Genomic DNA, 14,219 nt, shown 5'->3' with positions numbered 1-14,219 from the left:
GCAGCCCCAAACAGCACAGCCAGCAGATAGGCTCTGGAGCCTCAGACGGGGCCACCACTTTGGAGGACAGATCTTGCTGCCCACCCTGGATGGTGCCACATTCCTTGGTCTGCGCAGCAGCTCATGGGGACCACCCTGAGCACCAGCTGCTGGGGTTCTGAAGGCATTAGCAGAAGGACTTAACAATCCACACAGGAATAAAAGGGTGGGATTCCAGATGGGTACCGTTAAAGCACAGGTTATATCCCATGAATGGGAGACCCCAGGTATCTAACAGCAGCACGCTGAAAACTTGGGTGGCAGTCTTCAATACTGCTGTGAGCCCATGCTCTCAGCCTGAACGAAATCAGAGCATGCTGGCTGACAATCTTAAAACCACAGAACGAGACACATGGCAAGTAAGTGCATTGCTGTCACTGTGCTTCTTACAAAGAGCCTCATGATCATGATCAGTCCTAAGGAAACCTACTTATTCCTACACACCAGTTCTGTGAACCCATCCATACCATTTTCCTTACTCCACAGCCTCAAACTGAATAATCTTTCAAAAGCTATTAATCAACTTTCATTATATCTAAATTGCTTTTTGCTTGCTTGCAATTAAAGACTAATATCTAAAGAGTCAGAAATTTATAAGGTAATTAAGCATAATGAGTAACTGTTTTAAAATATGATCAACTGCTGGATATCAACAGACTTAGTATTTCCCAATAAGTATTTTTTCTCATGTATTTACTCAAGCTCAGAAATGAAGATTTATTTAGCAAAGGTTGAACATTCACCAGACAATATTATACTTGCCTTTTCCTTCTCTGGAAGGCAGCTAGCTATAGACAAAAATATCTGCAACCTAGCAATTACTGTGGATTCAGGGGGTTTAAGGTGACACTGACATGACAGAAGATCTATTTTATGTATGTGAAGTGTATTTCAAGTTCAGAGAGAGGGACGCAGAGAGAAAAAGAGCATGTGCGTGCTGTAATCAGCTCATGTGCAGGACAAGATTCTGTGTAGTGTTTGTAAATAACAGTAAATAAGATGTTTCCTCTCCTTGTCCTTCCATACAATTAAATGGTGGGGTCAAGCAATGTTAAAAACCTTTTTGAGTAACCCAATAGCATATTAAGCATTTCCTGGGTTAGAATATCAAACTAAATTGGTCCAAAGGATCAAGGTTATGTATATGATAATTTTTAAGCCACTTCCGCACAATACCAAAAAGCTTTAGTTATGTTAATGAGACCCTTTCTTTCATAAGAAAACACAATTCATTTATTTCATATATTTCCCTATTTCTGGCATCCAGTGCAAAGCAAGTGCAACCCACTTACATAGTCCAGGACTGATGAAAGGAAACCCCACTTAGGGGTTCATCTGGTAGGTCTTCCATGCACAGGAAATCTCATGTCAAAACTCACAATAGGATGATCTGATCATCTTACTGTGAGCTACGAGCTCTAGACTAAAAAGCTGGAAACTCCTACTTCAGCTCCAGCCTGCAATGTGCTCAGAAACCCTCCTTGATAAGAGTGCAGGGTGGAACAGCACTTCCCCAGAACACAACTGAGAACACATCTCAATATTTCCTTGCTTTTTATTTCCTGTGGAGCTGTAAGAGGAGTTGTACTGTTTCCGCAGAGATAGTCACTAGTGGAACAATCAGCTTTCAAGTTCTGTGCATTTTTCTATGGCAGCAACCAGAGAACAGCAAAACTTGAGGAAAGTAATGATGTTTTCAAGAGTCTAATCTATGCATAATATTTCAGTTAGACAATAAGCCAGACATCTGAAGATTTAAAATATATCCAGCCATTTAATTTTAGAGTTGCATAGGAGGAATGAAATTTTCAACGTGTAAATGTTTCTTCTCATACTCATAGAGCAATTGTTCACTTTACTGGTTTCTCTAGAAAACTATGTCCAAGTTTAGAAAGCCCATGTTTCGCTATATACAAGGAAGAACTCGTACTGATGGGAAAGAATGGATTCATATAGAGAAAAGAAGCATTATACTAACTTCCTGTGGATTCGTTTTCAATAGTGTTTACATTGCTCAGCAGAGTAGTCAGCATTAGCCTAGAGGCAGTGTCAGTATTTATCTTAGGATGAGATTGCCCATGTATAACCAGTTTTGAGAACCCACTACAATCCAAGCATTTAGCAAAAGGCTGGCTCTGCACCGCGGGGGCCACATGGATGCCACTGCTTGCTGAAGGGATAGGGCTGGCTGTTCCCTGCCACGGTTTGCAGCACCCTGCAGGGCAGTGCCATCTCAGGCACCACTGCATGCTCCTCTCCCCTGCTGTGCAAATATGCCCTTCCCATCAGCACAGCCAAGGAGAAAGAGAAAGCAGAGCATCCCACACCATGTTAGCCAGGAAAATCTCTGTCTAGAGCCAGAATCATTTCTAATGATAAGTCTGATGTTCCTGTAATTTTGGAGCCCGTAGTCTTTTAAGATAACAAAAATGAAGGCTCTCTATAGACCAGAGATGCACTTTCTGAACTGTTTTTATTTTTCTAACAGGTAGCTTCTACTGGTAAAGATCACCTTTAAAAGGGAACATGGATTTAATAAACTCAACAGAACAAAACAGTACGTCAGCAGAACTATTCAAATGGGTGACATCCAAGATTCTCATTTCCATTACCTTGTCTGTACTTGCACTAATGACAACAGCCATCAATTCTCTTGTGATGACTGCAATAATTGTGACAAGAAAGCTCCACCACCCCGCCAACTATTTAATCTGCTCTCTTGCAGTGACTGATTTCCTTGTGGCAGTCCTAGTGATGCCCTTCAGCATTGTCTACATTGTAAAGGAGACATGGATCATGGGGCAAGTGGTGTGTGACATTTGGCTGAGCGTGGACATTACATGTTGCACATGTTCCATCTTGCATCTCTCTGCCATTGCTTTGGATCGGTACAGAGCAATCACAGATGCTGTGGAATATGCACGGAAAAGGACACCAAAGCATGCAGGTATCATGATTGCAGTGGTATGGATAATATCCATTTTTATCTCCATGCCGCCTTTGTTTTGGCGGCACCAAACAACCAGCAAGGATGATGAATGCATCATCAAACATGACCACATTGTTTTCACCATTTACTCTACGTTTGGCGCCTTCTATATCCCATTGGCCTTGATTCTGATCCTTTATTACAAGATATACAAGGCAGCAAAGACATTTCACAGAAGAAGCATCAGCCGGATCGTCAGGGAGGAGGTAAATGGACAAGTCCTTTTGGACGCAGGTGAAAGAAGCACCAAATTGGCTTCAATGCCCAGCACAACAGAAAAGACATCAGATCCACTGGTGGACTGTGATAAAATCAATATCACCGTACGAAGCCCCAGGTCTGAATCTAAGCACGAGAAGTCCTGGAAAAAACAGAGAATCTCTAGCACAAGAGAGCGAAAGGCAGCAACTACTCTGGGTCTGATCCTGGGGGCGTTTGTGATCTGCTGGCTTCCTTTTTTTGTAAAAGAAGTAGTTGTTAATACCTGTGAAAGATGTCACATCTCAGAAGACATGTCTAATTTCCTAGCATGGCTGGGATATATCAATTCCCTTATTAATCCTCTAATCTACACAATCTTTAATGAAGATTTCAAGAAAGCATTCCAGAAGCTTGTGCGGTGTAGGCAATATTTCTAAGAGCTTTTGTTCATATAAGGAGAACATATTCATTGTTTTTTTTTAACATGTATAAATTTATATAACTGAGTTCACATTTGTTGTATTTAAGGAAAAACACCAAGACTCTGCATTTACATAATGACTCTTTTGTATTAGTAGTACTGGGAGCATAAATTTCCCAAGTTTTAAAGAGATGGATCTTCTGGGATCAGTTTTGCTCTGGAAAAGGAGGTAGCATTTACTCATTGTGACCCTGACCCACCTGGGATTTGCAGAGCCACCTAGTTTGAAGCATTCAGGTATTATCTTAAATATAAAGGAAATACATGCTTGAAGTAGACAAAACAAAGAAACAAAATTAGAAAGAAAGAAAAGAAAAAAAAAAAGTAACGACTAACCAATGAAGTTTTAAGTGAAACACCACACGGGTTTTGGTCTCTATTGTCAAAATACAGCTTGGAATTAAAGACTTAACATTATTAATTTGTCACAGGCCTGCAGCATAGAGCCAAGCCATTCCCAGCAAAGGGTGGTAGCTTTAAACATACCTAGCATCATCCTCTGTTAACTAGTTGAGTGCAGCTGCAGCTCTGCCCTTCCCTAGATGAAGGACTTTTCTGGGTTATGCCCCAGCAGTAGTCAAGGCACTTTCATGGGTTAGCAGTTCATAGCGAGCCAGCGTTGCATGCCCTCTGCTGCTGCACACACAAGACAGATGTGGGCACAGCCTCAGGGGAATGGTTAGTAGTCAGGGCACCTCACGTGATTTGCACGCATACAGTGCCTGGTGCTCAGAGACACCATTTGAATAGGGACTATGGAGAGTTTACCTCATAAAGTGCAGCTGGTCCTCCTTATGGGGATGTTGGAAAGAAGAAAAACATGAAATACTCTCTGTTCCCTCAGCCCTACCTCATATACCTGGCTGGCACGGCCCCCACGGCTTTCTGAGCACCAAACCCAGCCAGAGAGCTTGTGCCAGGGCCACTGGAGCATTGCTGAAGGTGGGTGGCTCAGTGAGCTTGGGCTGAAGGCCACCTACTGAAGCTCCAGCTCAGCATATGCTGGAAGCCAGTTAGGCCCGAAGCCTAACATCCCCTGAGTTTTTCTCAACTGCCTCAAGCGCTAGAGCTGTGAGCCCTCTTCCTAGCTGAGTGAGAAAGAAGAGACCAACTGCAGTGCAAGCACCGTGGGTCCCAAGAAAAGGTCCTTCAGCAGCTTTTCCAAAAAGGGCAGGGGGAGTGATCTCAGTCAGCAGCACACACCTGGGGAGGGGAAGCTGCAGAATGCTCAGGGGCTGGCGCCTCCAAACCCCCAGTTTCCCCAGAGTATCTAGTCCCAGTCCCAGCAAAGCCAAAGGGACCTGTGTGCACTCCAGCCATCCCCAGCCAACTGCTCTGGCCAAAGATAGCCACAACGAACAAGGCCTTTAGTGGGCTGCCTGCAAAGGCCTCAAAGACGCACCTTGGCCGACCTTGATTTACACAGCAAGACACAGCACTAAAAAGTGCAACAGCCGTTGCCTCAAAACTATCAGTGCAAGTTTGTCAGCAGCTAAGGGTACTAACAAGACAGTGGGCTTTTACCCCCACAGTGCAGATGAGTAGCTAAGAGCCACCACAGAGCCCAGGGATGGGTTTTGCACTTTTCAGGTCAGACAGATTTAGACTGCATCATCAAGACTCTGGCTTTGCATTTGCTGCCAGCCATTCAATACTGGCCAGCAGGAACAGGGACTGGAGGCTCCTTACAGGAACTACAAATCCTGCTGTCAGCTGCAGCAGTCCTTCAGAGATGCTCTGACTTGGCACATGGGCTGGCAGCTTTGGGATGTCACAAAGAAGCTGAGACATGAGACCACTACACAGAGCCTTAGTTTGGGAAAGGTGTCACCAGTCTTTGCAGCTTTTCTTCCAAGAGACTTTTAGCATTTTGTATTAGACAAGAAAATCCAGAAAAATGCTGTCACTGTTGTTTCTCTCTCCTGCTTCCCCCCCCCCCTTATATTCCAAACTGTGGAGCTTAATGATTTTTGTATTTTGCCCACTAGCTACAAGCTCCCACAATAGCTGTCAGAGGTGTTTCATGCAAGATGACAAGGTTTGAGACCTAGGATATTGAACTAATTTGTTTCTGTCACTTGAAACTTACTATATTCTGCTTTCACATCAAGATCCAAATGAGATACTACTCAGAAGTACTAGTAACAATGCATTTCTTTTACCGCTGATTTTAACCCCTGCAGGAGCCTAGTGGAAAGCTTACTTGTCACACCACATAGCTCTAGCGCAGCAGTAGCACAGCTAAATTTTGAAGGCACTAGGATGCAGCAGCATGTAATTTGGCTTGCGCTCAGCATAAGCAAATGCACTTGATACCACTGCAGTCAGACTACAGCTGCGGCAGCCCCCGTGACCTCAGCACTGGCTATATTATGCTAAAAGAAAATAACCATTTTGAAGATCAGCTGTGCTCTGCTGTCTCCAGAAAGATCCTCAGAATTGTTTCCTCAAAGGATTACCAGATTAGCAGAAGGCTGCAAGGAAACCACACTGAAACGTTTAAGGTTTAAGACCTTTGCTTCCCTTGTTTCCTGAGTACTGTGTCATAACATGGGATGTCTAGAGCCACAGCTTCCACTCCACCTGCTTTTCCCTTTATATCTGCTGGAGGGCAGCGTATATCACTTTTCCTCTTACATGTAAAAAGTTTGACAATACCTTGTGAAAGCAAAGTGGAAGAAAAACTAGGGGTTGCTTCTGAGGAGAAAAGATGCTTAAGATACTCATATTTAAATAACAATAGTAAGGCTCAAAGAATGGAGTAGCATGTAGATAAACAGAAAATAGCTGTCATTTATGCACTGTCAACAGTATTATACTCTGAATCTACTTAAGCTGCTAAACATTTCTCAAAATGCAAAGGTGGTTTCTTTTGTATCCTTTTCACTGAGCTGTATCTGCTCACCCTTCAACACCCAGTGGTGGAAGATGCAACTACAAGAAATCTAAGCAAACAAGCGGATAGTTATCTTATTAAAAGCACTTACGGATTGTGGACCATCATTTCTCAGTGTCTGAAATTTCCATAGTGCCAAACACTTCATCATACATCCCCACACAGAATCATTTCACCTCTAGCATTTATCTATGCATGTGATGTGCTAAGAAAAATATCTGACTCTTTCAAGATGCATAATAGCTTTTTGCTGGATGCTGCTTTCCCCTCCCCACAAGGTACACGGGCACCCACTGGAGCTTAGTACTGAATCCAAGGAGCAAGAAAGAAACTACAAGATTTTATTCCCTGGAACTAAGTATTTTTACAAGTAGCTCTTTACCTTCTAAGAGTTCAGTCTCAGAAAAGAGGGGAAAAAAAGTCTGTTTTCTTAACTCCATTTATCAGAAAAGCACACATGTATTGAAGGAAAGGGTTTTACATATCCTCTGCTTTGTGTGAAGCTCTCTGGACTCCTGTCTCTACTGTAACTGCCTTCCCAGTTGCTGCTTTCTGCCTACCCACCCACCCATCAATTTAGATTTCTTCTAACACCTAGGGAACTGAATTTGGAGCAGCTGACCTGGTCCCACTTCGTCTTTCACACAGGATGATTCCTGAAGCAGCTGTGAACACTATATGTAGTTCAGGTAGATGTTTTTTTGCTAACAGCAAGCAGTTAAATACATCTCATTATTCTGTGCTCAGTCCTTCACATTTCCTCCCTGCCAAATGCTTTATTGGTGTCCTTTCCTCTTGAGGAGAGCACATCCCTGAAGAGGGGTTGAGCTACGAATACACTTTTGTTTTAGTGATGCAGTCACACTTGTTAGTGCATGACTGTACCACCCAGAAACACCCACCTCATCCAAATGTGCTTTTGGCAGTCACTGCCTTCAGCTGGTGCCTAATTGTTCTTGGTGTTAGGGAGGTACACAGAAATAACTATGTACCAAATCATTTTCTCCAGTAGTTACAAACTTAGCACATTATTTCTAGGCAAGTACATGTTATTATTTATTTGGCCTTTGCATTTCAGATTCCTTTGCATAAGGGAAACAGAAAGTCACTGCGGTAGCTGTTGAAGGGAAAAACTTTTTTGAACTCTGCACACCAAAGAAAAAAGGCTGCAAGAAAAGCATGATGAAGACCTTGTAGCAGCCCTGCAAAGGCTGAGTATAAACCTAACACTTGAAGGCACCCCAGCACTCAAGTAGTAAATGTTACCTGCTGTTTGCTCTCATGTTCCTCTTCTGAAAAGTGCTACTGCACTACAGGGACAGTACTAACAATATCAGAACTACTGAAAATACCAGCAATGCTTTGATACCGCCTCCGCTGCACAATCCTGAGATGAATTAAACAATTTTTTATTATTTTTAAGGATTTTCCATTTGTTTTCTGGGGACACTATTTTCTAATTTATTTTTTTTCCTTTCTCTTTAACCAGGAAGGGTAAGTCTTCAAAATAAATATAAACATTTCTATGACCTAAAGTTTCTAGACATCATTTAAACTCAAGCAATCAAAGCTTTGGTGATACAGAGCTTGGCTAAGAAGATTACGGAGAACAGAACAGGCAAAAGTCAGCAGCATTGGCATGAACAGACAAGGTTACAAATTCAATCCAAAATTGCCTTTCTGGTGTCAAATCCCTCTCATAACAAACAGCAATGGCTGAAAAAATCTTATATCCTCAGGAAAATACTGAAGTCTGAATTTTCTACAATCCAGTTGTTTACTTCATTTTCAGATGAGTTTAAGTAAGAACTTCGCAACTCAAAATAATTGCAAAGAAATATTTTTAGGTAAGGAAAAGGCACTGTGCTTTGTTAGTCAGTCTGTACAATTATGTATTAAAAATCTCAGTTGAGGCAGAGTAAAAAGTGAAAGAAGGTGTTTACTGAACATTTATTTCTTATCTACTAGTAGTTCAAATCAATTGTATCCACTCTTTAAGGCATATATTTATTTAAACTACAGTTCTGAAGGTATGAATTACTACATAACAGATGAGTAGCACTAATAAAATATTTCCTTAAAATGAGATAGGTCCTATACATACACAATACTTTCTCTCACTAAATTAAATCTTTTCCGGTTCCTCCCATACACTCATTGATTTCAAACTCAGAGCAGTGTATTATAGTTTGGATTTAAAGATAAAAACCATGTTTGATGCCACAAAAAAAGTGCTAATTGCTAAGTTAAAGCTAGAGGAGCAATTAATCTTCTTGCTTCAGTTTAGATCATGACTGGTAGTAGATGTTTAATGCAATAACTATCTCTCTGCTGGCAGTACTCCAAGATGCAAAAGCTGTGGCTAATTTGTATGACAGTAAGCATCTGCTAAGCAACTCACTTTTGGCTAAGCCCGGTTTCCTGTATTTCACAGTACAAAGCTGCATAATGTAGTCCACAGCCATGAAATAAGAAATCACCCCATTTGCACTTCAACCCTTTCTAAAGTGGTAGTCACTATAAAGTACCTGCTCCAAAAAGACACACCATTAACCAGCAAGAGCAAAGTTGTGTCGTTATCCACAGCAAAAACCGACAAAAGCTTTCATCTCTCTTACTTTTTTGGAGGTAGCCAGAAGGCAACCTGACCAGACTGGGGTCAGGTGGGCTCAACACAGGCCAGCACTGCTGCCCAACCAGGTGCAAAAAGAGATCTCTTCAAGCAGAACACCACCAGCAGCAAGCTCAGTCAGCACTAGCTAGCAACAAAATAAAAAGCAGTCCAGCATCTGTCACATCTTCTGTGGCAAAGGAAGTCCAAAAAGATATTGATGCTCCCTTCAGTCACCTGGTCATTTCCTGCACCTTATTTTCTATCCTAACTTAGCTGGGCTCTGTCAGCTCTTCTGGCTTGTTTAGCAAGACAGTTTTGTATCAACTTTGTGGTGGTCAGTACAGGGCTTGCATACCCTGTTACCATAAAGCTCAGCTCTGAAGCTTGAAGTCAGTCTTCAGCTTGGGTAAATGCAAAGAGATAGTAATTTAAGATAATAAAAATTTAAGGTAAGGACTTGATCCACTTTTTCTTCCACAACTACTTTGACAGCAAGAAAACCAAGGTCCTTTTGAACCCAAACTAGTTTTCCAAGCAAGATATTTATATTACAGCCAAGCATGACCTTAATTTTCACAGACAAATATAAGCTATATTACCATTAGACTGTTTCTAATCTCATTTATTGGCAGTCTTTTGCATTTTGTCAAATTCTCCCATCTTGTTTTCAAAGTATAGAAGAAATATTAATTAACTACTTATCTGAGGTAGGTAGGTCTTATCACCATTTTACAGGTAGGAAACCAGAAGCCCAGGGAAGTGAACACCTCGGTCTGGATAAGGTCCTGGAGTGCTGTTTTGCATACTAAACAAGAGAAGGGAACATTTCCAAACCCAGTGCTAGAATCACAGCATGGTCAAGACTGGAATGGACATCTGGAGGTCATCTAGGAGGGCCACCTATAGCAGGCTGCCCAGGACCACATCCAGATGGCTTTTGAGTATCTCTAAGGATGAAGACTCCACAACTTCTCTGTGATACCAGTGGCAGTGCTCAGTCACCCTCGCACTAAAAAAAAAAAAAAAAAAAAAAAAAAAAGTTTCCTGATGTTCACTTGGAACCCATTTTGGTTTAGTTTGTGCCTGCTGCCTCTCGTCCCATCTCTGCCTGGCTTTGTCTTCTTTACACCCACTCTTCAGGTGTTCATACACACTGATAAAATCCCACCGGAGTCTTCTCCTTTAGGCTGCAGAGTCCCAGCTCTCCCAGCCTTTCCTCTTATGAGAGATGCTGCAGTCCCTTAATCACCTTTGTGATCCTTTGCTGAACTCTCTCCAGGATGTCCCTGCATATCTTACACTGGGAAGCCCGGAACTGGGCACAGTACTCCAGGAGTGGCCACACCGGTGAATAGAGAGGAAGGATCACCGCATACATTTCTCCAACTGTTGACAACATTCCTGCTAATACAGTCCAAGAGGCTGTTGACCTTCTTTGCAGCAAGGGCACCTTGCTGACTCAAGTTCAGCCTTGTGCCCACCAGCACCCCCAAGGCAGTTTCTGCAAAGCTGCATTCCAGCTGGTCATCCCCCAGCAAGTAATGGCACCTGGGGTTGTTCCTCCCCAGGTGAAGGGCTTTGGGCTTCCCTTTGTTGAACTGCACAAGAAATCAAACAGTAGTGTGAGAGAAGAAAATGAGCTATGGATTGAAGCAAATCAGAAAAGGGGAAGGAAAAAAACAGGAGGAGACAGATTGAGTAGGTTTCTTTCTTTCTAGTGCCAGGGAGCCATGAAACAAACTTGCTTGAACTCAAGTGCAAGTTTATTTTGAAGCTGCCTGGAACCTGCTGGGGGCTGAGCACAGAGAAGGAGAACACACACGTGAGCACATACAGAGCCAGTACAGCACACTGGATCCTTCTCAACGATCAGTGTGATAATACTAGTCAGCACCAGGCACACGAAGCCAGTGAGAGTGGGAAACTGTTAAGTACTGGGATTTTAAAAGCAACAAACAGAGAAAAAAAAAAAAAAAAAGTACTAAAGTACTATTAAAGCACATCTTTTCAAATCATACCTACATTTCAATGTTATTGTCTACCCCTCTCTAAAGCCACCTTGAACACAGAAAGCATTAAATGGAGACTTGCCCCTAGCTTTAGAACTAGCTGGGGATATTCACTCAGCCTTATGTTCCCCAAACACAAGTTACATAAAGGCAAACCAGTACCACAATTTCTGCCTCTCCTCATTCAGTATTCTGGTGTATGCCAGCCCTACCCTCTCTGCTCCCCTGCCAGCCTGGCCTTCACCCATTTCCAGCTCACTGAACATGGAGTTAAAGTACTTCATAATCCATTTACTCCACAACTCCTCTTTTTTGTTTGACTAGAGAATAACAACAGAAAGCAGCACAAAAAAAAAAAAAAAAAACCTCCAGACTCTAAACCTGCAAACAAGACAGAAAATGAAATAAAATGAAGCAATCTAGATTCAAGAGAAAATAAATCAAGGAACACTTCTCTGAATCATCCCTTCTACCCACTCCACTCCGTGGTCTGACTGTTCTTACCCACAGCACGATGCACACCTTGAATGAAGGATGAGTTAATTTCAGTGGAAATTTTGGCTTATATTGTGTTACTGGACAAAAGATCACATTTAAAGATCCTTCAGGGGAACAAAGAAGGCTATGGAATGACACCTCTTCTTCCTTCTCATTTCCCCTACTGTACTAGGAAAACTGAAGAGGAGAGTGCAGTGATGATGAGCGTGCAGGCAAGGAAATAGCACAGATGAAAAAAACTAGGGTAAGGGAGAAGGAGAAAAGACAGAACAGTAGAGCAGGCTTTTCCTGAGGGATGGATTTGTCCTCTCTTCCTCCTGAGGAGTGTGTTCTTACCAAAGTAATCCCAAATCCGAAGCCACACCACTACTATGAGCACAGGGCCACTTGTGCCAGGCCACCACCTAGCACAGAAAGAGCAGCCAACTGGCATTGCTAAGGGATTTGCCACAGTCAAGAGGGGGAAGCCAGCCCAGGCTACCCGGTGAGACATACCAGGAGGCCCTGCCACTCTGCTGGAGCTGGGAAGCTCTCTAAGGGCCAAGAATCCTTCCCTCAGCCACCACACGCTCCATGACGTGCACAACCACGGCCTGAACCCACTCCTTTGCAGCTTGCTGCTGCAGCTCCCACATGCAGCCAACGCCAAACTGCATCACAGCCACACTCCTGCAGGCCCAGGGAGGAGCAGGGTGTGGGGGGGCAAAACTGCAGCCAAAAAACATGAAGCAGGCTTGCAGCCCGCCCAGCTGCTCAAGGATGTAGAGCCGTTGTGGAGCCCCGGGCTCGGTTACATTTATTGAACAGGCTTTGAAAATAAAGGCCAATGGAGCCAGAGATGAGAAATCACACGTTGTATGAACAGGGGAGTGCATAGGAGAAACAGGAGACTTTTTTTTTTTTTTTTTTTTTTTTTTTTTTTTTTTAATTTTTCTAACCATCCTGGGACATTCGTGCCTAAGGCGACTTGCTGCGATGTCAGGATTTGGGTCACTGCCCCTATCTCGTGTGCCCCCAGAGGGACCACAGCCCCCATATCCCCAAACCCCGCTGGGCCCGGCCGTTCAGCAGCGGCCGGGCCGGGCCGAGCGGAGCGGAGCGGGCGCCATTTCCCGGGCGGGCGGTTCCCCCTAGCGGCCCCGGGCCGCGCCGCGCCAGCGCTGAGGGGGCCGAGCCCCAAGGCCGTCCCCTCCCTCCCGGCAGCGGCTTGCGGAGGCTCGGGGCTAGTGCCGACCCCGGCGCCTTCCCCCCCGGGCTGCTGGGGGCCGTGCCATCGCGAAAAGGGCGCTGCCTTCCCGGCCTCCTTCCTCCCACACCCAAAGGGTTGACTCCAGCAGCACCATCACCCCCACTTTCTGTTGGCCCCCGTGTCACCAGTGGCGTTGCCCCATGCCCACACCAAGCAATCACCAGTAGCGAGTACATGGCCGTGTGGGTGCACCCCTGGGTGGAGGTTAGCACCTGCCAGCAGGAAGGGCCTGAGGAGCTGGGAAGCCTTCCCTATATGACCCATCCCCAGCAAGACAGAGCTGTGCTCAGACCCCATGTATCCACCTGCATTCCCCTTCATTTAGGTCTTGGTCATTAACAACTGGTGTCAAGGCTTATTGTAATTAGTTGCACACAGACACACGTGTGTGCACAAAGAGTTTCAGACTAAGGCTGATTAACATGCCTGGCAACAAAAGGGATGATTACTAGGACAGTAGCCCAAGAGTAACCATCAAGCACACAGCTGGTTAAAGACTGCATAGCTGAGAGAAGGGAAAAGAGATTAATATAACTTTCCTCTGGGTTAATGCTCACTTCTGTAGCACGAGACTTCTGGGAAACTAACTGCCAGAGGCACTGGAGTTTTCCTAGGTAGGAGAAGGGGACGTGACATTTGCTCCCTCTCATTGACACTTCAAGACTGAAGTAATTTATGTCTCTATAACATTTTGTTAGCTGAGGGAGACTCCAGGGCATTTAAATTAAAGCTGACAAGTCTGGGGAGTTCAACAACTTCTGTGAGACCTCTCAAGCAAAGGTCAGGAAGGGCTGTCATTTGAAATGATGTGCTGAAACATCTACACAGTTTGAAAATGTACATTAAAAAAATTACAGATCACCAGAGATCAGCTCCCCTGATAAATTCCAATAGCATAGGTATCAGCTGCAGGTTAAAAGTTTCTAGGACAGTTTCTAGAGAAGCTCTTTCATTGTATGTTATTACATTTTTATTTCAGTATTAAATTTTAAGGAGTCATGAGCAATACCAGGCACTAGCAAAATAGCGACTCAGCCCTCCATTTAAGAAAATAATGACATTAGGTACAGTGACTGCTATTGATTCAGCCTCAACTATGGTTTCCAGGCCATAGACATCATTCGCAGTTGCTCTTCAACACTTTTTACAACTGTGGTGGTTTTACTTGGGTGGACAGCCAAGTTCCACCACAGCCACTCTCTCACTCCACCCCCTCAAAAGGAAAGGGGAAGAAAATACGACG

General features: G+C 43.8%; 1 protein-coding gene across 2 annotated transcripts in view; it reads left to right on the top strand.

The window, feature by feature from the left end:
- The window catches only part of HTR1F (5-hydroxytryptamine receptor 1F), a 116,110-nt gene extending 109,397 nt beyond the window's left edge, over positions 1–6,713 (top strand). For both annotated transcript variants that reach the window (XM_013097677.5, XM_005017651.6), the window contains one exon: positions 2,528–6,713. In XM_013097677.5, the coding sequence (XP_012953131.4) occupies positions 2,566–3,666 (1,101 nt within the window). In that variant the 5' untranslated portion in view covers positions 2,528–2,565 and the 3' untranslated portion in view covers positions 3,667–6,713. The remainder of the gene's footprint in view (positions 1–2,527) is intronic.
- The last annotated feature ends 7,506 nt before the right edge of the window (positions 6,714–14,219 follow it).

The sequence above is a fragment of the Anas platyrhynchos genome, chromosome 1 (assembly GCF_047663525.1).
Source record: "Anas platyrhynchos isolate ZD024472 breed Pekin duck chromosome 1, IASCAAS_PekinDuck_T2T, whole genome shotgun sequence".
Lineage (NCBI taxonomy): Eukaryota > Metazoa > Chordata > Aves > Anseriformes > Anatidae > Anas > Anas platyrhynchos.
The sequence above is the reverse complement of the archived record's forward strand: the minus strand, read 5'-3'. Positions and strand labels throughout refer to the sequence as shown.